The 22980-nt window shown below is 39.9% G+C and overlaps 1 protein-coding gene across 3 annotated transcripts in view; it reads right to left on the reverse strand.

Annotated features, from left to right (window-relative positions):
* The window catches only part of map3k4 (mitogen-activated protein kinase kinase kinase 4), a 212342-nt gene that overhangs the window by 124396 nt on the left and 64966 nt on the right, over positions 1 to 22980 (reverse strand). For all 3 annotated transcript variants that reach the window (XM_073051586.1, XM_073051584.1, XM_073051585.1), the window contains one exon: positions 7214 to 8586. In XM_073051586.1, coding sequence (XP_072907687.1) covers positions 7214 to 8488 — 1275 coding nt within the window. In that variant the 5' untranslated portion in view covers positions 8489 to 8586. The remainder of the gene's footprint in view (positions 1 to 7213; positions 8587 to 22980) is intronic.

Genomic DNA, 22980 nt, shown 5'->3' on the forward strand with positions numbered 1-22980 from the left:
CTTCCTGTCAACGGAACAGAAATACCACTGGGTCCTAAAGTCCACTGCACTGAGACAGGTTAAATGGGACAAGTGGGGGCTGTGCTGGGTTTGGGTATTTGATCCTCCACAATATTCCGCATGGGAATTTAAACTGGAGGTGGCAGTGTTTTTTTTTTACAAGGTCGAGTTGCAAGCCCAACATCAACCCAGCACGAATGGAGAGTGCGCTCATGAGTGGTCTGTCACTGGATCGAACTCGGGAACTTCTATTCTCGAGCCCAGCGCTGATCTCACTGCAGCACCAGCCGACCAGAAAATCTTGCTAAGAAAAATTTAAGCCAAATACAAAGTTACACACTCAACACAATGTCAACGGCAATGACCTAAAATGGTGGACAGCGTCGCAATCCGACTTAAAAAGGCGGACGGAGTTCTCCTTCCTCAGTTCATAAGTACGAGTTGTCCGTAAATTGGACATTCGTAACTTGGGGACTACCTGTATTGACACAGAATTTGAACATATCTGTAATTCTTTAAATTATTTTAAAATTACGAACTTCAAGAGCTAGTTTTTGGACATGGGCATTCACCTGCAACAGAAACATTTTGAGAAATGATGTAACATTTGTAAATATATATATTAGTTTCACATTCCAGTATAGCTTTCCTTAACAGCAACAGTACTGTTTAAAGTTACTTTCTTTTCTATACTGACTTGCAAATTAATTACTCAGTTCTTTTTCCTGCAGTGTTTGAAAAGAAGGGGACTGCAAAGATACCCATTCAACCTGAAGTGAACTTCACTTAAGAGATATATTATTTAGACTGTTCCCAAACAGTGAGTAAATATATAAAATAACCACTATTAAAATTTTTAACTGCATCAAAATGATGCTTCTATTCTGCAACTTTAGAATAAATCTTCCAGCTATAATTTATGACGTGTGAAAATCTGGGAGTGGAATGCAGCAATAATGGCTCACTGCCTCCAATCAGCAATTTTCTCATTTCAAAGTAAAAAATCTTGTGCGTTTGAGGACAAGGAAGAAAGATTCACTCTTTCAAGACAGCACATTTAGATATGTTCACATTGGGTACTGAACTCAACTACTTACTGTACCTACTATAAGAAACTGTTCTGAATGTGTACCTCCTAAATAAAACAACTTTGACTTTTATTCCAGGTCCAAAGCACAGAAGCCCCCCCCCCCCTTTAAACTGTTGTAATTAGTTTGCCAACATGTTTGAGTGACCAGACTTGAACAATGCCAAGTAGGTTCAGTGAAAGTTTGTTTCCAAAGGCATCAAAGAAATGCAGATGTCACCCTTGCACCAAGGTTTCCAATCATAAGTAATGCCACTCCCTGCCAAGATACACAAACATTTTATACACATTTTATCCCAGGCCCCCTGGTATGACCCAGCTGAAAAAAGACCAAATCCGAAATTTACAGGCATGCTTCTGACTTTCAAAAACTTCCAAAACTTAAAAAACTCTTTTAGCCCAGTTAATTTCAAAATTAACTCTTAAAATCTTCAAAAATTATTAAAAAGACTGAAGAAAACAAAAAACATAATTAAAATGTGTATGGAGGGATACGGTCCAGGTGCAGGTCAGTGGGACTAGACAGAAAAATGGTTTGGCACAGCCAAGAAGGGCCAAAAGGCCTGTTTCTGTGCTGTAATGTTCTATGATTCTAAAAGAGGACTACCTTTATTCCCACCATTATTCCTTGCAACTCCATTCAAATATTCTCTTATTGTTCAAATATAGAACAACATTCATATTCCACCTGGGTAGTCTACTATCTAATTGTATTTTCCTATTTCAGTAACCCTCCCTGTGCTTTTTCCTCTCCCCTTCTCAAGTCCCAACCCCGGTTTCAATTCCCTCTACCACTCACTGTACCTGCCCTCTTTGTTATTAGGTGGGGGGAGGGCAAGAGAAGATTCCACAGTTTCACCACCTTCTGGCTAAAGAAGTTCCTCCTCATTTCTGTTCTCTATGGCCGTCCCTCTATTCTGAGGGTGTGCTCTTTGGTCCTAGACTCTCCCACTTTAGGAAACATCCTCTCCATGCCCACTCTATCTATGCCTTTCAAATTTCGATAGGTTTTAATGAGATCATACCTCATTCTTCTGAATTCCAGTGAGTACAGGCCTTCAAAGTTTCATTTCCATAATCATTCTTGTGAAACTGCTCTGGACCATGTCCAATGCCAGTACATCCTTTCTTAGATAAAGGGCCAAAAACTGCTCACAATACTCAACTGCGCTCTAACCAGTGCCTTATAAAGCCTCAGCATTACATCCCTGCTTTTATATTCCAGTCTACTCAAAATGAATGCTAACATTACATTTGCTTTCCTTACCACCAACTCATCCTGACAGTTAGCTTTCAGCGAATCCTGCATGAGGCCTCTTAAGTACCTTTGCACCTCTGATCTTCAAATTTTCTCCCCATTTTAAAAAAAAGTCTGCATCTTTCTTCCTTCTACCAAAGTGCATGACCATACACTTCCTAAACTGTATTCCATCTGCCAATTCTTTGCCCGTTCTGCTAATCTGTGCAAATGCTTCTGAAGACTCCTTGCTTCAACACTATCTGTACCTTCTACCCATCTTGGATTGTCTGTAAATGTGGCTACAAAGCCATCAATTTGCATCATTTAAATCACTGACATATAATGTAAAAATCTTTCTGGTAATACCACGTGCTCTCATCCTGTTAAGCAGCTTCATGTGCGGCACATGAAGACCTTGTCAAAGGCCTACTGAAAATCCAAATCAACAACATCCACTGACTCTCCTTTGTCTGTCCTGTTTGTTATTTCCTCAAAGCACTCCAAAAAATAGTCAAACAAGATTTTCCCTTTGAGAAAACCATGCTGACTTTGGCTTATTTTATCATGTGCCTCCAAGAACCCTGAAATTTCATCCTTAATAATGGAATCTAGCACTGAAATCAGGCTAACTGGCCTATAATTTCCTGGCTTCTGCTTCCCAAATGACATTTGCAATAGTGCAAGATGAGGGAAAGAGGATGACGTCAGGGGTGCAGTTGGAGAGTGTGGGATTGGGTGGGTAGCATTTGTTTAGGATATCTGGGATGGTGTATGGGTGCGTGGGGCAACGCTTCTGATGGAGTAAAATCAGGGTGATTATGAGGATAAAGGTGTAAACAATAATATCTGGTCAATGTATGAATGCAAGCAGTTGGAGATCAAAAACATGAGACAAAAAACAGATTTGCAAAATGCAGTAAACACACAGGAAAGAATAAAAGCAACAGCTGGGGGACAAGATAGGTCTGTTTGCATGATACTAATGAACTTGTACACAACAGTCAATTCAAAAGCATCATCTGATATCTGAGTCAGAGAAAATGGAAGTCCCTTCTTTCAAATAAGCAGTAGCATTAGGTAAAGAAAAAAAAAATCAGGAAAATGGGGTTGTGTAAAGTTTAGGCTTAAGATACAACAAACTATATGATCCATGTAAATTCTCAGGATCCACCGTGGGAGGCTCGAATATCTTGCGCACACCATCTGCGGCCTCATTCATACTCTTATGATGAATGTTGCGTATATATGTAGCATTTTAATAGTATACACAAACACTACAGCCCAATCTCTTCATTTTAATGCTCCGAAGCTCAGGGAAATTTTAAATACAAGAGCAGAGGCTCTTTTGAATTACTGGGAATTTGAAAGTTAATGCTACGGAACACCCAACCACTCAATATCAAATGTCATTTCTACACACCTGCAACTATAATGCAGCTCACACACACACAAATGTTGCTGGCAGTTTGACACAAAACCTCTACTGATATCACATTAACAATTTCTCAGAAAACTGCACTCTTGTCTTTGGTAATTACTTCGATAGCTTCCCCCCCCCCCCCCCCCCCATGCACTATAACCCAATTTCTATTTCAGTTCCAATGTTCCAATGCAAGCAACAAACTGGCAAAGGAATTCAATGAGTCAGGCAGCATTCAGCTAAAGGGCCTCAAACTAAAATGTCAACAATCTACTTCCTTCCACAGATGCTGCTTGACCTGCTGAGTTCTTCCAGCAGTTTATATTTTCGCTCCAGATTCCAGTATCTGCATTCTCTTGTGTGTCCAGCAACAGTTGCTGTTGTTTTCATGATTGCTACAAAATACTTAAACCTTCTTGGACATCACTTCACTTAAATCTGCAATACTCTAAAATGAATCACATTCTGAACAGTTTTTAAGGAGATGAATGTTTCTAGTTCGAGAAACATTACACAGATTAAAATACTTACCGTAGATTCCGGACTACAGAGCGCACCTGATTAAAAGCCGCTGGCTCTAATTTTAGAAATAAAATCAATTTTTTACTTGTAAAGGCCGCACCAGATTTTAGGCCGCACCAGATTTTCGGCCGCAGGTGTCCCACGTTGTAATATGAGATATTTACACAGAAAGATATTACACGTGAGGATTTTTTAACTTTTAATTAAATCCATATGGTAACAAAAACAAATACATATTGCAAATGCTTTTTTTCGAACCGTGCCCGTAACGCGGCTACTTTTAAATATACGTTGCGTATACTTCTTTACTGAACAACATTCCAATATCTCCTAACGACTGGTAAAAAATATATATACTGCAGCCTACCAGGAAAAGTTATTGATCGCCTTTAACTTAAAAGCAGCGTTTTCACTCCGCCGCTCGACCCCCGCCGTCCCGTTTATCGCAAACTGGTATCCCACAAGACGCGGCGAAACCGGGTGTGACGTCATAGCATCCCGCGATGTAGTACAGAAAACAAATATAGTTAAAACTCTTCTAACTTTAACTAGAAAATGAATTACTAAGCGAAAATATTATAAACTAAATAACTGCCATAAAGGCAGCACAATGCTTTTCTTCGAGTGTTTTCCATGTTGATGAGGGTGAGTACAAATGACTGATTTACAATAATTTAATTGTGAAAGTGCGCTTGATTTATCGTACAATTTCATTGGACCTCTGTGAACTACTCATCAATTTTATTGGTCTACTGTTACGAGGCAAAATGTTTACGAGGCGGCATGAAAAAAAAACATGTATTAGCCGCTCTGTATTAAAGGCCGCAGAGTTCAAAGCTGTTCAAAATATGGGAAAAAAGTAGCGGCTTAAAATCCGGAATCTACGGTAATAGTTACTATAACATTAAATTTTCAGCTATTTTCAATCAAAACATTTGATTAACTTTCTTAATCCATAAAATGAAGAAAATGATGCTGTCTAAAAAAAAAGTCAATGTGCTTGCTTGCCCTTTTGACCTGATATGACTATGTTCAGAGCTTTACCAGATGCATCCTCACTTGCATCATTTTTGGGTAATATGTGCAAGCTACTGAGGTAGGAATGGCATCCTATGGCTATGTCCTCAGCAAGGGCCTCAAGAGCTACACTTGGTAGCAAGATGACCCCTCTCTCTACTCTGCTCTCTCAAAAAATAGAGGCTATTCTGATGACCATCTATTGGGAACTTGAAAGTCAAAACATTCTAAAGGAGCTTGAGGAGATCTCCAAAGACTCGTGCAAATTTCTATAGATGTACAATGGAGAGCTTTCTGGCTGGTTGTGTCACAGCCTGGTATGAAGGCTCCAAAGCACAGGATCACAAGAGGCTGTACAGCAGGGGTTTCCAATTTGGGGTCCACAAACCCCTCAGTTAATGGTAGCAGTCCAATGTATTTTAAAAAAAAGGTTGTGAACTCCTGCTATAGAAGGTTGTAGACTCAGCCTGCACCATTCACAGGCACAATTCTCCCTACCATTGAGCTCATCTTCAAAAGGCAGTGCCTCAAAAGGGCAGCATTTGTTACTAAGGGTCCTCACAATTCAGGACATGCCTCTTTTTGTTATTAGCATCAGGAAGGAGGTGCAGGAGACTGAGGAACCACACTCAATGATTTAGAAACAACTTTTTTCCCTCCGCCATCAGGTTTCTGAATTAAACACTATATTGTTTTTCCTTTTTTGCACTAGTTTATAATTTATAGTAATTTTATGTCTTTGCACTGTATTGTTGCCGCAATACAACAAACCTCACATTATAAGTCAGTGATAATAAACTTGATTCTGATGCTGAATGTGTTGCAGAGCTCCTTTTGGCCGAGAATTGGTAACCAGCAGTAGGTCACACAAAATCACCAACTCAAGCAAAGAACTAACTTCCTTTGTGTGAATCTCCCATTCCAAAGTTACCAGATCGTAGCCAGAACTGTTAAAATATGATGGTTCTAAAATGTTCTGACATTTAGAAACATTCAAAATCTTTTTAAAAAACTTTGAAAAGGCAACTGAGAAAAAAAATAACAATTGAACCATTCAAGAGTACATTGAATTTGGCAACTTTATTTACTACCATTGCTGCAGTTCCCTCCAAACTATCCCTCAAAGGGAATGCTGTTCTGCTGCCAGAACTTATTGCAGCTTGTTAGGAATTATCACAACACTGAACACACTTGCTCAGCTCCATAAGCAGCCCTGAATCAGAGAAGAGTCTGGAAAGTGACCAGGAACAGGTCTTGTGTATTTGAACGTGCATACAAAAAGGATAAAGATAGTTTTGGCATACAAGTAATGGCAGCTTCCATGAAACTTTCATATTGCCAGTAAAGAAAATCATTCACCCTCTACAGATCCAAGTCAGTGGTTACAAGTATTGAAAACTGGCTTATGCCTTTAAATCACACTGACAGAAGCACTGTGGGACAAGATTGTTGCACTATATGGAGGAAAGCTGCTGGTTCCATTATCCCAGATTTAAACAACATTGCCAGTAGCACTTAAAAGCAAAGTAAATTATACTTGCAATTAAATTACACTTGCTCAAAATACATTCTGTAGTTCAGAGACAGCTGATTCCTGAGAGTGAGGCCCTACATACATGTTTCAGTTTAACTTCTGAGAAAGGTGCTACCTCCAATCTTTCCTTTTGGTCTTCCCTCATCTCTCATTCTTTGCTGCTTTTCTTTCTTTCTTGGCCTCCACACTTGCACAAAACTCTTAAACTTAACTTTTTCTAGTTTTGTCAAAAACTACCTCAAATGTTAGCTCCATTTCCTCTTTTCCCTATTGCAATGCCAAGCGAAAGAACTTCATGGAAAGGTGAACACTTAAGGGCAAAACTCAATCAACAATGACCAAACAATGCCTTGTAAAGCTATGAGAAGACATAACAGCATTCAGAGTTCTTACCTCCAGTGTACTAACATCTTTTTCCAGTGCTACTCGTGCCCTTTGCAGAGATCCATCCATTAACTTATGAAGCCTCATTATTAGCTTCCGTAGTCCCATTTGTTTCAGTGCTTTATCAACAAAAGGTCTATAAATAGACATCTGACAATTCCTGTTGAAACCAGCATCAGGCAGGCAATCAGAAGACAGATTTCCCATTAAGGAGGTCTCGTCTTCAGATACAGACCTCTCAAACCTCTTTGGGAAAATATCCAAAGAATGAAAGTGAACGTGTACCCCTTCTTTATGCCTATGAGAACTCAGCTCCCTGTCATTTTCTGACCCAGTAACTTCATCTTCATGACCTCTCTGCTCTTCATTATCCAACGGGCAAAGCTGTAAGCAATTCTTGCCATCACCTCCTTCCTCATCTGCTCCAGAAGGACGAGGAGATGGGATTTCAAACACTGGCCAGCCAATGTTTGGCAATTTCTCAATGCCCAATACAGTTCTCATCAAGTTCAATTTCTGGTTCAGGTCCTTAGTTATATTTAACCATAAGCACAGTGCCTGCACTCTGCTCTGAAAGTCTTTTGCAGCATACCTCTCATAGTCCTTTTGGAGGGCCTGCAATGATGGGTAAAGTGCTTCCACAGACTCTAGCAGCTCCATAATACTTTTCACCTGCTCACATGCTATCCTCTGACACTGAAGATGTTCCTGATAATCACTATGACCAAAGATGTGCATTCCTGAAGTCCTAATACAGTCAGTCTTCTGTTCAAAAATGTCATCCACTCCAGCAGCATTAGCATAACCACCACCTTTACTTTGACCAAGGCTTCCATAATTTACTTTGAAGTTCAATATATCATTAATAATGTCAGGGACCGCCTGGCGTGCGGTATACAGGTAAACATCTTGGTCACTTATGCTACGACTTGCATGCCAAGCTTGCAGTTCCAGCCAGATGAGTTCATTTGTTCTGTTCCCCCACTCATATGAGGTATTTTCCTGTCCTCTCTGTTCTTTCTCCTTTCGCTTAGAAACTGAGGTAAGCTTAAGTAGTAATCGCAATGTTTCAAAGAATTTCAGACGGTCAGCCGGACAATCCGTTCTGGAGGTCTGCCGTGTGGGTCTACTAAGGGGCACTGAGACAGGAGGGTTGGGGTTGCTGCAGCCAAGGCAGAGGTAAGGCTTGTTGGGAATTGAAGTCTTTGTGGAGGACCCAGTAATAGGATCCAGCATGAATGCACATTGCACTGTTTTCTTGTGGTCTCTTTCTGTCGTTCGCATATTGGACCGCAGCTTCTTTTCTTGCTTGTCAGTGAATACTGCCACATTTTCAATCGTCTTGTCTTTCGGTGTTGGATGCTTTGGTATGGTTACCTTTTCTGAAATTTAAAAAAAAAAAGAAAAGTTACTGAGGAATCTCTTCAATCCCAAATTAAAACAGACATACTGTACATCCCATTGAAAAAAGTAAAGCTCCTTTCTCCTCAGGCTCAGGACAAACACTCCATTTTCCATGACAGGTCTATGAATAACAACAATAGACATGCTCAGACATGCACAATTCACACAATTATATGGAACAGCATTATTCAATCAAAAATTATGAATGGTATTAACAATCTTGCTGAAAAGCAATATATTCTCAAAATCTACACTATCAACTCATGTCCTCTTAATAATATGCTAAGAATTTTGATGTTAAAGCCAAAATCCTTCAAAGAATATATAAAACAAAAACATGCATTCCATAAATAGTGGAAATAAAAAGTTGAAAAGAAATCCAGCTCATGACTGAAAAATGAAGATCACTAAATTCTTGGCAGGTAATTGTTGACATCATTAACGAGATACAGCCTTTCAATTTTGAAATTTTCTCTTAAATTTCAACAGTTTTAAATCTGACTCAAATTTGAAATCTTCACTTGAAGCTAAATATTCCAACTGACAATCACTTTAAAAATAACAGATGGCTCCGCAGAGTTCTTAGACCCAGGGAGTTAACACAGCAAACTGGAATGATCTGCTATTCTTTATTTGAAACATTTATTGAAAAGTGTAATTATCAACCTGTTGCTCTCCTCCCCAAACCCCAGTTTGTGTAGATGCTGTGTAATTTGCAATCCTGTTACAACTTTGTGCCAAGAAACGACAGACAACACACTGTGTACGATTAAAGGAATTCAATTTATGAATCTTAAGTAAAGGGTTAGTAAAGCAAAGAAAAAACATTATAATTAAACAATCAAATGTACACCAGCTGGAGCTCAATTCACCGATCCTCAGTCAATCTCGCTCCCCAGCTCCACTGAATCATGATCTCCCCACCAGGTTGTATCCTACAACTGGTTCTCTCCAGCATCATCTCTCGCCGATAAAAACACCCAGCTCACATTCCAAAGCATCCATTATCTCTAACCATAACCCAAACACTGCTTCTACAGAAAGACCATTATGTTAGCAGTGAAACCTTTCCCAGGATGTTACATACACATAGAACGCTGCATAACTGCAACCTCAGAGTATGCAAAAATCATATGAAGAACAAGTAAACTTGAATCCATATAGCATAGATGCCATTGCAAAGCCCTCCTGATAGGATATTAGAAGGCATTTCGAACTACCATATCTTGCCTTCAGATGTGCTTTGAACTGATCTACAATCATCACAGAACTGTAATAAAATTCATAAGGATTTTGACCTTGAAAATGTTAAGTTTAAAAGCTGATGACATTTTTTGTGCATTCTACCAAGAAACAAAACAAAAAAAGCAGTGGTGGTTAGTCAAAATAATGAAACTCAGATGACAACACACAGCTTTTGTCAAATCAGACCTGTGAATGAATGCATGGATGCACACACACACATACAACACACTTTTAGGCCAGTGGGATTTTGTAACATGGTAACACCTTAACAGTTCTAGAATCCAATGTCATGCTGAGTACCAGGATTTATTGAAAATCTAATTACCCCTCTTTGGATTTAAATACAATCTACTGTATTCACATAGACTGTACTTAAATTGAGAGTAAGGTGATTCATAGTTCGATTCTCAGTGAGAGAGCACAAGCCCTTAAAAGATACACCTGCAAATTAATTATTTCACATTAACTGCTTAGTGCTCCAGTCTTAAAGCTTTTCTTTAGAAATTAAGCACTGCTTTTAGCTTAAAACTAAAAGCCTTTCAATATTTCAAGGGGCAAAAAAAATTGAGAATTTTCTGGCCGAAAGCACCTAGGAAGTTAAGGCACTTAAAATAAACTTTGTAGCAGCAGCAGTACTTATCTTAAGAAGGTTCCACCCTAATAAGGTGCAAAGCTTCATGCTAACCCTGTCAACATGAAATTTGTGCAGTGAGAAAATGGAGAGAGATCAAAACCTTGGAGGAAAAAGATTATAACAGAATTTAGTTATTAGGGCAAATTCCTGTCAGTGTCAAGATGTGCATTTATGGATAGGTCTATAAAATTCATGCCGAGCATAGCTTACAAGGGTTTCAATTACAAGTGGTGAGGTGACACTTGGCGGACATTGATTGCTTTTTGCAATTTCTTAGAAGGCGATTTATAAATGCTAGCCTTTCTCTGGTTACTCAAGAACTATAGATAAAACACTACTTAAACATGATCATTATTGGCAGCTATCTTACTTCAGCCATTTATATGGCCTGAAATCTAGTATAATGACATCATCAGCTTTAAACAGTATATATTTGACCACAGGACTCCACAGTCCCCTGAAGTTCAGCAAGGATACATTCAAAAATGGGGATTCTTGCTGATCACTGCACAGCGTTCACTACCATAGTGAACTCAAGCAGGAAACTAGGAAGGCCAAAAGGGGTATTGAAATGTTCTTGCAAGTAGGATTGAAGAAACTCTTAAGGCATTTTATAATTGCATTAAAAGCAAAAGAGTACCTCAAAGATTAAGGAGGGAATTTATGCTTGCAGTCAGAGGATTTGGGAAGGTACTAATGAGCACCAAGGGGAAAGAAGATAATGATCTTAATATGGAGGTCATGCTAATGGGCATTGTGAGATCAAAGAAGTGGTGGTACTAGGTCTTCTGAAGAGCATCAAAGAGGATAGTCCCCAGTAGCTGATTGGATATATCCCAGGTTATTAAACAAGGCGAGTGAGGAGACTGTTGGGGCCTCGACAAAGATCGTTGTATTCTCGGTGGCAATAGGCAAGGCCCTGAAGGATTGGAATTCAGCCAGTGTTTTTCCTTTGTTTATAAAAGGAAATAGGAATAATCTAAGAAATTAGATTGGTTAGCCTCACATTAGTGGTAGGGATGCTATTGGAGGTTATTCTTAGGCATAGGATTCATGAACGTTTGGAATAATATGGCCTGATTAGGGATAGTCGGCATGGGTTTGTGCAGGGAGGTTAGGTCTTACAAACATGATTCAGCTTTATTTGAGGTAATGACAAAAGTGCTTGATGAGAGTAGGGAAAAGGATGTTGTCTACATGGATTTTAGTACGGCATTTTCCAAGGTTTCTCATGGCAGGCAGATCCAGAAATTAGCTTCAATTATAAACTATAATTGGGTTGCCCAGAGAAGATAGAGGGCAATGGTGAAAGGGTGGAATGGCAATGGTGGAAGGGTGGAAGTCCAATGCCAGTGGCATTCACAGGCTGTGGAGCTAGTGTGGAGCTAGCTCTCCGTTGTTTGTAAGGGATACAAACGAATTGGATGAAAATGTAAACAGTGGGTTAGTCATAGTGATCGGAGTTGTTCACAATGTAGAGAGCTGCCAAAAGATACAGCAAAGTATAGAATAGTTACAAATATGGGAAAAGAAATGGCAAGGGGTTTAATCTGAACAAGTATTGAGATGGTGCACTTTGGGAGGTCAAGTGCGAGAGGAAATTATAATATATAGTTACTATAAAAAGTATTCACCACCATTGGTAGTTTTCATGTTTTATTGTTTTGCTATATTGAATCAGAGTGAATTTAATTTGACTTTTTTTTTTAAACACCGATCAACAGAAAAAGACTATTTTGTGTCAAAGTGAAAACAGATCTCTACAAAGTGATCAAAATTAATTATGAATATAAAACACAAAATAAATGATTCCATAAATATTCATCCCCTTCAATATGACACACCAAATCATCACTGGTACAGCCAACAAACATTAAATGCTGCCTGGCCTGCTGAGTTCCTCCAGCATTCCAGCATCTGCTGATTTTCTCTTATTTGTGACTGGTTTTAGAAGTCACAATTAGTTAAACTGAAATCACCATGTGCAGTCAAGGTGTTTCAATTAATTACAGTAAAAATACACCTGTATCTGGAAGGTCTAACAGCTGAGGTGTCAGTATCTCAGCAAAAACTACACCATGAAGACAAAAGAGCACTTCAAGCAACTCCACAAAAAGGTTATCGAAAAGTACAAGTCAGGAGATGGATACACAGGTCGTCCTCAAAAACTGAGTGACCATGCAAGAAGGAGACTAGTGAGGGAGGAATTATAAGCTTCAGTGGCTGAGATGGGAGAGACTGTGTCTACAACTGTTGCCCAGGTGCTTCACCAGTCACAGCTTTCTGGAAGAGTGGCAAAGAGAAAGCTACTGTTGAAAAAAAAACACACATGAAATTCTGGCTAGAGTTTGCCAGAAGGCATGTGAGAGACTCTCAACTCAGCTGGAAGAAGATTCTTTAATCTGATGAAACCAAAACTGAGCTTTTTGGCCATCAGACTGTTAGGGTTAATGTTAGGGTTAATTCGAGACTGCCATTACAGGTCAGGAGTGGCTCACGTAATGCGAGGGAGGGGGGAAGCGAAACTGGGGATTCCGCTACACCGAAACTACCAGTGTCACGCGATTCAGTAAACAAAAGAAACAGGTAACTCGTGAGTGTATGGCGTCGGGCCAATAAGATGGACACAAGTGCCCGATATTACCTAATATGTAGCGGGGGGTTGTGCTGGGGGGAAAAGGGATATAAATAAGAGCAGATTGTAAGGGGAGGTCGGAACGCGCCTTCTCCAGCGACTCCGTCGATTCGCTGTGCCAGTTACAAATTCTGCAATAAACCCAAGTTTTGTAATATTCCGGTGTTGGTTGTCTCTCTTCCTAAACGAACACAGGGCAGAATTTCAAGCCCAACAAGACTAAATGCTATGTCTGGCATAAGCCAAACACTGCACATCATCAGAAACATACCATCCCTACTGTGAAGCATGGTGGCAGCTGCATCATGCTGTGGGGATGCTTCACTGCAACAGGCTCTGGAAGGCTTGAGAAGGTAGGGGGTAAAATTAATGCAGCAAAATACAGGGAAATCCTGGAGGAAAATCTGATGCAGTCTGCAAAAGAACTGCAACTCAGGAGAAGATCTGTTTTCCAGCAGGATAATGACCTCAAACATTAAGTTAAAGCTACACAGGAATAGCTTAAAAACAACAAAGTTATTGTCCTGGAGTGGCCAAGTCAGAGTCCAGACCTCAATCCAATTGAGAATTTGTGGCTGGACTTGAGAAGGACGGTTCCCTCACAATCCCCATGCAATCTGTGAGAGCTTGAGCACTTTTGTAAAGAAGAATGGGGGAAAAAATTGCAGTGTCCAGATGTGCAAAGCTGATAGAGAATTATCCTCACAGACTCAAAGCTGTAATTGCTGCCAAAGGTACATCTACTAAATACTGACTTGAAGGGGGTGAATACTTATGCAATCAATTATTTTGTTCTTTATATTTGTAATTAATTTAGATCACTTTGTAGAGATTAGTTTTCACTTTAACACGAAAGAGTCTTTTTCTATTGACTACAGCCCTGGGTAGGTCTGTAGTCTAGTGTAGTTTTTTGTGTTGTTTTACATAGTTCAGTGTCATTTTTGTATTGTTTCATGTAGCACCATGGTCCTGAAAAACGTTGGCTCGTTTTTAGTGTGTGTTGTACCAGCAATTATGGTCGAAATGACAATAAAAAGTGACTTGACTTGACTTGATCAGTGTAATAAAAGAACTAATTAAGTCCACTGTGATTCAATGTTGTAAAACAATAAAACATGAAAACTTCTGGGGGGGGGGGGGGGGGAGAATACATTTTATATGCACTCTATGTAATGGCAGGACCCTTGATAGCATTGATGTACAGAGGGATTTTGGGGTCCAAGTGCATAGCTCAAGGAAAGTTTGTTTAGGCGTTAGGCAGCATATGTCATGTTTAACTTCAATAATTGGGGGTTATGAGCGTAAGAGAAAGGAAGTTATGTTGCAGCATTATGAACTTTAGTTAAGCTGTATTTGGAGTATTGTGTGTAATTTTGATCACTACATTACTGGAAAGATGTGGAAACTTTGCAAATGGTGTAGAAATAATATAGCAGTCTATGTATATTGAACTTGTTTTCATCTCTGTGCTCAATGATTGACTCTTTATTGAGACTATGATCCCTAGTTCTGGACACTTCTTCTCTGATATTAACAAGCCCCACAAGAATTTCTGTATATTTTAATGAGATAACCTCTCATTCTTCTAAGTACTGGGCAGGTTGCATAAATGTCCCCCATACAACATGCCCACTACACCAGGATCAATGTGGTGAACCTTAGCAGCAACGATATGCAGTATACGATATGCAGCCTCATCCAGGCTCCATATAATATTGTTGGTAGCACTCCTATGGAAAGATGAGTTAAGCAATTAAATTTTTTATCCATTTGGAAGTACTGCATTAGCCTGGGTTTAAGTAAAAGCAAATGGGGCCAAGATGCTGCAGTTGTTTAAGAGGTGTGGACTCAATCTTCATCATCACCAGCTTAAATACCATTTCCTCAATAAACTACCTATATGCTGTAAACAGATTTCTGGAGTGCTATCATGGCTGATTAAAACAAAAAATGGAAAAGGGAAATGCTTTTCAATTAGAGGGTTATGAATTTAAACAACTGATCAGATCATTTCATTACTCTTGAGTTGAGGACTAGGCCATTAAACACAGATAGTTCTGCCTACTTGAGTTCTTTTTTGAATTTTGGCTTTTATAAACTGCTTAAAATACCAGGAACTGATTTTATTCATGCCAGACCTACTGGGCTGGACAATAACTTACAAATCAAGTGTGAATTTGTCATTTGAAACAACTAATTCCATTATAGTGTTACCTGGTATATTTATAACTATCACCTCTACATGCAACTGTACCTAACAAAATAGTGCAATCTAACAACAAATGCATGACTAGTCTGTCTGTGAAAGCACTAGAGGCTGGAGTTTGTCGAAGCTGAGTATCTTCCCACACCCTCCCTTCACCAGCATCAGCTCACTAATTTCACCTGTACAAGTTATGAGCATAGGAAAGCGATTTAACAATCTAAAGAATAGCTTATTTGTCACATGTACATCAAAACAATTTTTACATATAGTAAAATGTGTCAATGACCAACACAGTCCGAGGATGTGCCAGGAGGAGCCTACAAGTGCTGTCACGTTTCCAGCAACAACATAGCATGCCCACAACTTACTAAGCCTATATACGTCCTTGGAATGTGGAACCAGGAGCACCCAGAGGAAACCCATGCAGTTATGGGGAAAATGTACAAACTTCTTACAGACAGCAAAAGAACTAAACACAGGTTGCTGGCACTGTAAAGTGTTATGCTGTCAGCTACACTGCACAGTAAAGGCAACAGTACATCTGAGATCCTGATGAACAGAAACTATGGTGTATTTTTAAAGTACAAAATAAATTTATTATCAAAGTACATGCATGTACTTCCTGTTAAGATAGCGCTACTGAACATATGCAACAGCTTTCTGGCAGTCAAAAAGCTAAGAAATTTGACTACAAGCATACTAAAAAAATACCTTTACTGAGGTAATTTGTGTTAAATTATCACCGCAAACAGTGAAGGGGTGAGCAATGGCGAGGTAAGTTCGGGGGATGAACTGAGATGGTGCATTGCAGAATCATTCCAGGTGGAGTTCCGATGGCCATACAACTGGCCCGGGTGCAAGGTTGGATCATTCTGGGTGCCAAAAGGAGATGCTTGAGAGCGGCTTCAGGCTAGGTGAGTCACTGGGTGGCTTGGTCTAGGCCCCGAGCCCTTCGCAGTAGCCGGGCCCCAGTGCAAGGTAAGATCCACTGTTTAGACAATTTAAACGCCAGCCCAGATCGAAGGTGAGAACCGACTTTGCTCGCTCTCTGCGATGGTCACTCTCTCTCTCGTGTGTGTGTGTGTGTGTGTGTGCGTGTGCATGTGTCTATATATATATGTGTATATATATATATATATATATACACACACACACACATATATGTATACATATATATACATATATACACACATACATATATACATACATATACACACACACATATATATATACGGTATATATCACTAAGGCCATGAAGTCTGCCCTGGCTGTTATGTTCCATGCCCACTAATATTATGAACTGACAAGCGAGGCTTTGGGCCTACACTGGGCTACAGACCTGAGGACTAGGCTAGGACTGTTGTTGTTTGCTTCAATTATTTACATGATTTGCATTGATTTTCCTCTTGCATATTGAGTATTAGTCTTTTATTTTTATTCTTTTCTTTCCAGTTCTTCATGGCTACCTGTGAACACACAAAACTCAAGGATGTATAATTTACACATTCTTTGAAAATAAATCCTTGGATTCTTTTGAATCCTTGAATGTCACCATATACAACCTTGAGATTAATTTTCTTGCAGGCATACTCCATAAATTCCATAATGTAATAATAACCATAACAGTATCAATGACAGACCATACCAACTTGGGCATTCAACCAGTGGGCAAAACATGACAAACTGTGCAAAGACAAAAAGAAATACTAATAATAAATAAATAAGCAGTAAATATTGAGAACATGAGATGAACAGTCCTTGAAAGTGAATCCATAGATTGTGGGAATATTTGGTTTCACAGCCTGATGGTTGAGGAGCAATAACCATTCCTGAACCTGGTAGTGGAAGTCCTGAAGCTCCTGTACCTTATTCCTGATGGCAGCAGCCAGAAGAGGGCATGCCCTAAGCGATGGGGGTCCCTGATGATGGATGTTATTTTCCTGTGACAATGGTGCGGAGGCCTTTACCCATGATGAACTGGGCTGTATCCACTATTTTTTGTAGGATTTTCTGTTCAAGGACATTGGTGTTTCCATATCAGACTGTGATGCGGCCAGTATTTACACACTACACTAACATTGATAGAAGTTTGTCAAAGTTCTTGTTAATAGGGTTCAAGGATTGAAAAACAAACATACGAAGGAGAGAGAAGGGTCTATGAATAAGGGAAGATAAATTCAACATAATAAAAGACAGAAAAAGGAATGGGAATGAATGAAATGGGGAAGATGTCGCGCTGACAGACTGGTGAGAGAGGTTATAAAGAAATGTTTAAAAACTGGTATCGCCTTTACTATATTACTTAAAGGGCTTGCCAATTTAAATCAGTTCAAAGGTGGTTTTATGGTCAATGGCAGTGAATATTCACTGCTAGTGAATAGCAGTCACAAATACCAAGGTACCAAACTGCTCCTAGGAAATTCTAGGTCACTAAGTTTTTTGTATAATTGCTTTGCTGGTGTCACAGCAAAACAAAAGTTCCAAAAATCCTGGGCATTTGCAGCATAATATACAGATGGAAAGTACTGCTATAACTTAAGACAATCTTTCAAGGTCAAGCATAACTTGATTCTATTCTGGTTCTATGGATTTGGGAAACATAGAAACATAGAAAATAGGTGCAGGAGTAGGCCACACAGCCCATCGAGCCTGCACCACCATTCAGTATGATCATGGCTGATCATCCAACTCAGAACCCTGTACCTGCTTTCTCTCCATACCCCCGATCCCTTTAGCCACAAGGGCCATATCTAACTCGCTCTTAAATATAGCCAATGAACTGGCCTCAACTGCTGTTTGGGAGGATATGTGTTGTGTCCGTGACTTTGCTGGGTTCCCTTCTACTTCCAATAAGACCAAAGCATGCTTTGTGCCTTTCTGTTCAATTTCAGCATTGACATAGACAGAAATTCCTAAGTAAATGGCATTTATTTTTTCCAAATGATGTTTTAAAAATATCCTTTGTGCTTTGTTTGTTCTGGAAACATCCGACGGTGATGAAACACTGTCTGGTATTAAAAGCACGCTTGTTAATCCAGAATCTTCTGCAAACATAATTTGACAGGTCTTGTTGGTAAAGAAATGCTATTTGTCAGTTGTCAAACTAAATGGTTCACGAACAAGGCATGAAACTTCTAACTCAGAAGATATAAAGGTTGAACTGAAATGAAAATAGTACTGTTTATAATTTATAATTCCAAGGTGACCAACCTTCTGCTCACAATACTTTAGGAAGGATGAGAGAGGAGATTAACATCTCATCTCCTACTCACTGATAATCAACACTGGTGCACCTCAAGGATGTGTGCTTAACCCTATGCTCTACTCTCTCTATACCTACGGCAGTTCAAAAGCCATTTATAAATTTGCCTAGAACACAATTATAGTTGGCAAAATTTCAGATGGTGATGAGGAGGCAAGATAGATCAGCTGGCTGAGTATAAACACCTTGTACTCAACATCAGTAAGACAAAGGAACTGATTGTGGACTTTAGGAAAGGGAAACAACGAAACACACACAAGTCCTCATCAAGGGATCTGCAGTGGAAAAGGTGAGCAGTTTCAAGTTCCTGGGTGTCAACTTCTCTAAAGATCTATCTGGGCTCAACATATTAATGCAATTACAAAGAAAGCACAACAGTGGCTATATTTCATTATAAGTTTGAGAACACCTGGTATGTCACCAAAGACACTCGCAAATTTCTACAAATGTACCATGGACAGCATTCTAACTGGTTGCCTCACTGTCTCGTATGGTAAAGCCATTGCACAGGATGGGAAAAAGCTACAGTAAGTTGTAAACACAGCCAGCTCCCTCATGAGCACTGGCCTCCCCAGCAGAGGACACCTTCAAAAGGCAATGCCTCAAAAAAGGCAGCATTCATCACTGGGGAACCTCGTCATGCACACTTATCATTGCTACCATCAAGGAGGTGGCACAGGAGCTTAAGACACATACTCAATGTTTCAGCAACACCCTCCTCCTATAGATTTCTGAATGGACAATGAATCCATAAACACTACTCCACTTTTTTTCCTCTCTTTCTGCACAACATCTGTAATTTATAGTTTATTATGTGTTGCTATGTACAGCTGCTGCAAAACAACAAATTTCTCAACATATGCCTGTGATATTAAACCTGATTTTGATTTGGATTCAGAACAATTCTGCAAATGAAAGATTATTGTTATAAAGATGTTTGGTGAAGGAGAGCTTGTTCTTCAAAGAGCAAAGATGACTAAGAGGAAACTTAATCAGATTAAAGATCATAAAAGGTGTTTTCATGGAACAAATAGATACATGCCTAAAGGATGAATAGCTAGAAGGCATAAATTTAATTGCTTTAATAAAAGAGCCAAAAATAATTTGAGAAAATTCGTAACGTGACAAGTGATTAACATTTGGAATGCAGGCTACCTATAGATAATGAGCTGGTTCCATTTTCACAGCCATCCTGAAAGGCAATTTTGTGCCCAAGTCAGAAAATACAATAAAATCAATCAATAGGGTTACTCCATAGTATTGTAATGGATAAATCAAAGTACACAAGACTGACAGGAGAGAATAACTACAAAAACAGGAGAGAGCAAACTAGTTCCTCTTCATAGCATCACACACACCAGACTTTTATATTTTGTGGGTGCTTGATTGTTAGAAGTTGAGCATTGGCAAGCTGGAGATGGCCTGTACTGTACTCTGAATGGTGAATGGAAAAACAGGTGGAACCAAGTCTTTTAATTTGTTGGGACAGACTCATTGAAGCAAAGGTCTCCACTTCTGTTCCTATAAACATTCAAATCTAGTTTAAAAAGCTGAAGGAAACATTGACTGGCTTGCTTCATTGTCACATCTGGAGTGAATTTAAGAGAAATGCCGAGAATTTGAAACTCGAATAATCAAGACTTGCAAAACATTTTTTTTTTTTAAAATCAACATTTATTTCCCATCCCCAACTGCCCTTAGAAAGGTGATAATGAGCCATCTCCAAGAATCACTGCAATCCTTTTACAGAAGATGCTCACACAGTACTGTAGAGAAGGGCCTTCCAGTGACAGAGAAGGACCAATGGTAAAGTTTCCATGCCGTGCGGTCAACAACTTGGAAATTACCTCCTGTGTTATACTCCATGTACTTGAACTCCTTGTTACTGATGCTAGAAAAGCTTGGCTTAGGAGATGCTGTTTTAAAAACCTAGGAGAATAACTACAATGCATTTTCAAGATGTTGCAGATTGAAACCAAGTCAGTCTAGTATTAGTACTTGATAGGACAAGATATTTAAGATGGTGCAAGCCAACTTAGGAACTGGATTATAAATATCTTGTATTTATAATACCTAGCTGCAAAATTTTGGTGAAATTTCTATTAAAATGTCAAGGTAAATTTAGTTCAGAACCACATACTTGGAAAAGTAGAATTCAGCCATTTTATCTACTCTGACTGCCTAATACACAGTTTCAATGAAGCACAGCCATAACTGTTTGCACCCATTCTATAGACTAGACCCATTTAACTGGAGCCAGGGAGAAATGAGAAGCAGTCTCCACACTGATTTCTGTCACATCCTTGACAGAGCAGTAACTATAGTTCAAGCATGAGCAATCACAATCAAGTTTGCAGAGAGCTGGATGACCACAATCTTCCAACATTAGGCAGTGTTATGCAAACTGAAGATTTTCTAGGTCACCAGAACTGGACTACACTTGGTTGCGTAACCTTTGTGTGGGGTGCGAGTGGAATTGCTATAAGGGCATACGTATCAGAGGGGCAGAGAGCATGTGCAAGTGCTAGGCGGAGGGAGAGTGCTTCATTAAGTGAAGCATGCCAAGGGAGATAGAAAGAGTAAGGAAACAGGAGACAGTGAGCACCTAATCCACTCTGACAATGTATATGTGCTAAACCTGTGCAGTAATCGAAGACTACCAAAACCTCACACTGCCAAGACTGTATGGTAATTGATGTGCAACAGCTACATCATGGTTTTTAAAAACAATCACACTCAAGCACATTTGCAGTGGAAGCAAGTCACCCTCGACCACACAGCTGCCTGAAATAGAGGTGGCTGAAGACAAGCTGGAGAGTCAGATGCCATATTCCCAGTCCCATACAGTTAAGAGGCAAAATTGCACACTTTGACAGCTTGGTTTTGACTTGGTGAGAATGGAAGGACAATGTAGTGAGGGTATGTGCAAATTTTGGGCAGCTTGGGTAACAGTCAATGTTATTTCCTGTACTATAAAAAGCTGTGAAAATAGAGTAAAATAAATGAATATGAATGAATGTGGGGGGTATATAAAGCATATAATAGTACAGCACATTACAGGCCCTTCGGCCCACAATGTAGTGCTGACCCTCAAACCCTGCCTCACATATAACCTCCCACCTTAAATTCCTCCATATACTTGTCCAGTAGTCTCTTAAACTTCACTAGTGTGTCTGCCTCCACCACTGATTCAGGCAGTGCATTCCACGCACCAACCATTCTCTGAGTGAAAAACCTTCCTCTAATATCCCCCTTGAACTTCTCTCCTCTTAACTTAAAGCCATGTCCTCTTGTACTGAGCAGTGGTGCCCTGTGGAAGAGGCGCTGGTTGTCCACTCTGTCTATTCCTCTTAATATCTTGTACACCTCTATCATGTCTCCTCTCATCCTCCTTCTCTCCAAAGAGTAAAGCCCTAGCTCCCTTAATCTCTGATCATAATCCATACTCTCTAAACCAGGCAGCATCCTGGTAAATCTCCTCTGTACCCTTTCCAATGCTTCCACATTCTTCCTATAGTGAGGTGACCAGAACTGGACACAGTACTCCAAGTGTGGCCTAACTAGAGTTTTATAGAGCTGCATCATTACATCGCGTCTCTTAAACTCTATCCCTCGACTTATGAAAGCTAAGCTTTCTTAACTACCCTATCTACCTGTGAGGCAACTTTCAGGGATCCGTGGACATGTACCCCCAGATCCCTCTGCTCCTCCACACTACCAAGTATCCTGCCATTTACCTTGTACTCTGCCTTGGAGTTTGTCCTTCCAAAGTGTACCACCTCACACTTCTCCGGGTTGAACTCCATCTGCCACTGCTCAGCCCGCTTCTGCATCCTATCAATGTCTCTCTGCAATCTTAAGCAATCCTCTACACTATCTACACCACCACCAATCTTTGTGTCGTCTGCAAACTTGCCAACCCACCCTGCTACCCCCACATCCAGGTCGTTAATAAAAATCACGAAAAGTAGAGGTCCCAGAATAGATCCTTGTGGGACACCACTAGTCACAACCCTCCAATCTGAATGTACTCCCTCCACCACAACCCTCTGCCTTCTGCAGGCAAGCCAATTCTGAATCCACCTGGCCAAACTTCCCTGGATCCCATGCCTTCTGACTTTCTGAATGCCTTGGAACCTTGTCAAATGCCTTACTAAAATCCATGTAGATCACATCCACTACCCTCATCTATATGCCTGGTCGCCTCCTCAAAGAACTCTATCAGGGTTGTTAGGCACATTCTGCCCTTCACAAAGCCATGCTGACTGTCCCTGATCAGACCATAATTCTCTAAATGCCCATAGATCCTATCTCTAAGAATCTTTTCCAACAGCTTTCCCACCACAGATGTAAGGCTCACTGGTCTATAATTACCCGGGCTATCCCTACT

This window comes from Hemitrygon akajei, chromosome 7, assembly GCF_048418815.1.
Source record: "Hemitrygon akajei chromosome 7, sHemAka1.3, whole genome shotgun sequence".
NCBI classification, from domain to species: domain Eukaryota; kingdom Metazoa; phylum Chordata; class Chondrichthyes; order Myliobatiformes; family Dasyatidae; genus Hemitrygon; species Hemitrygon akajei.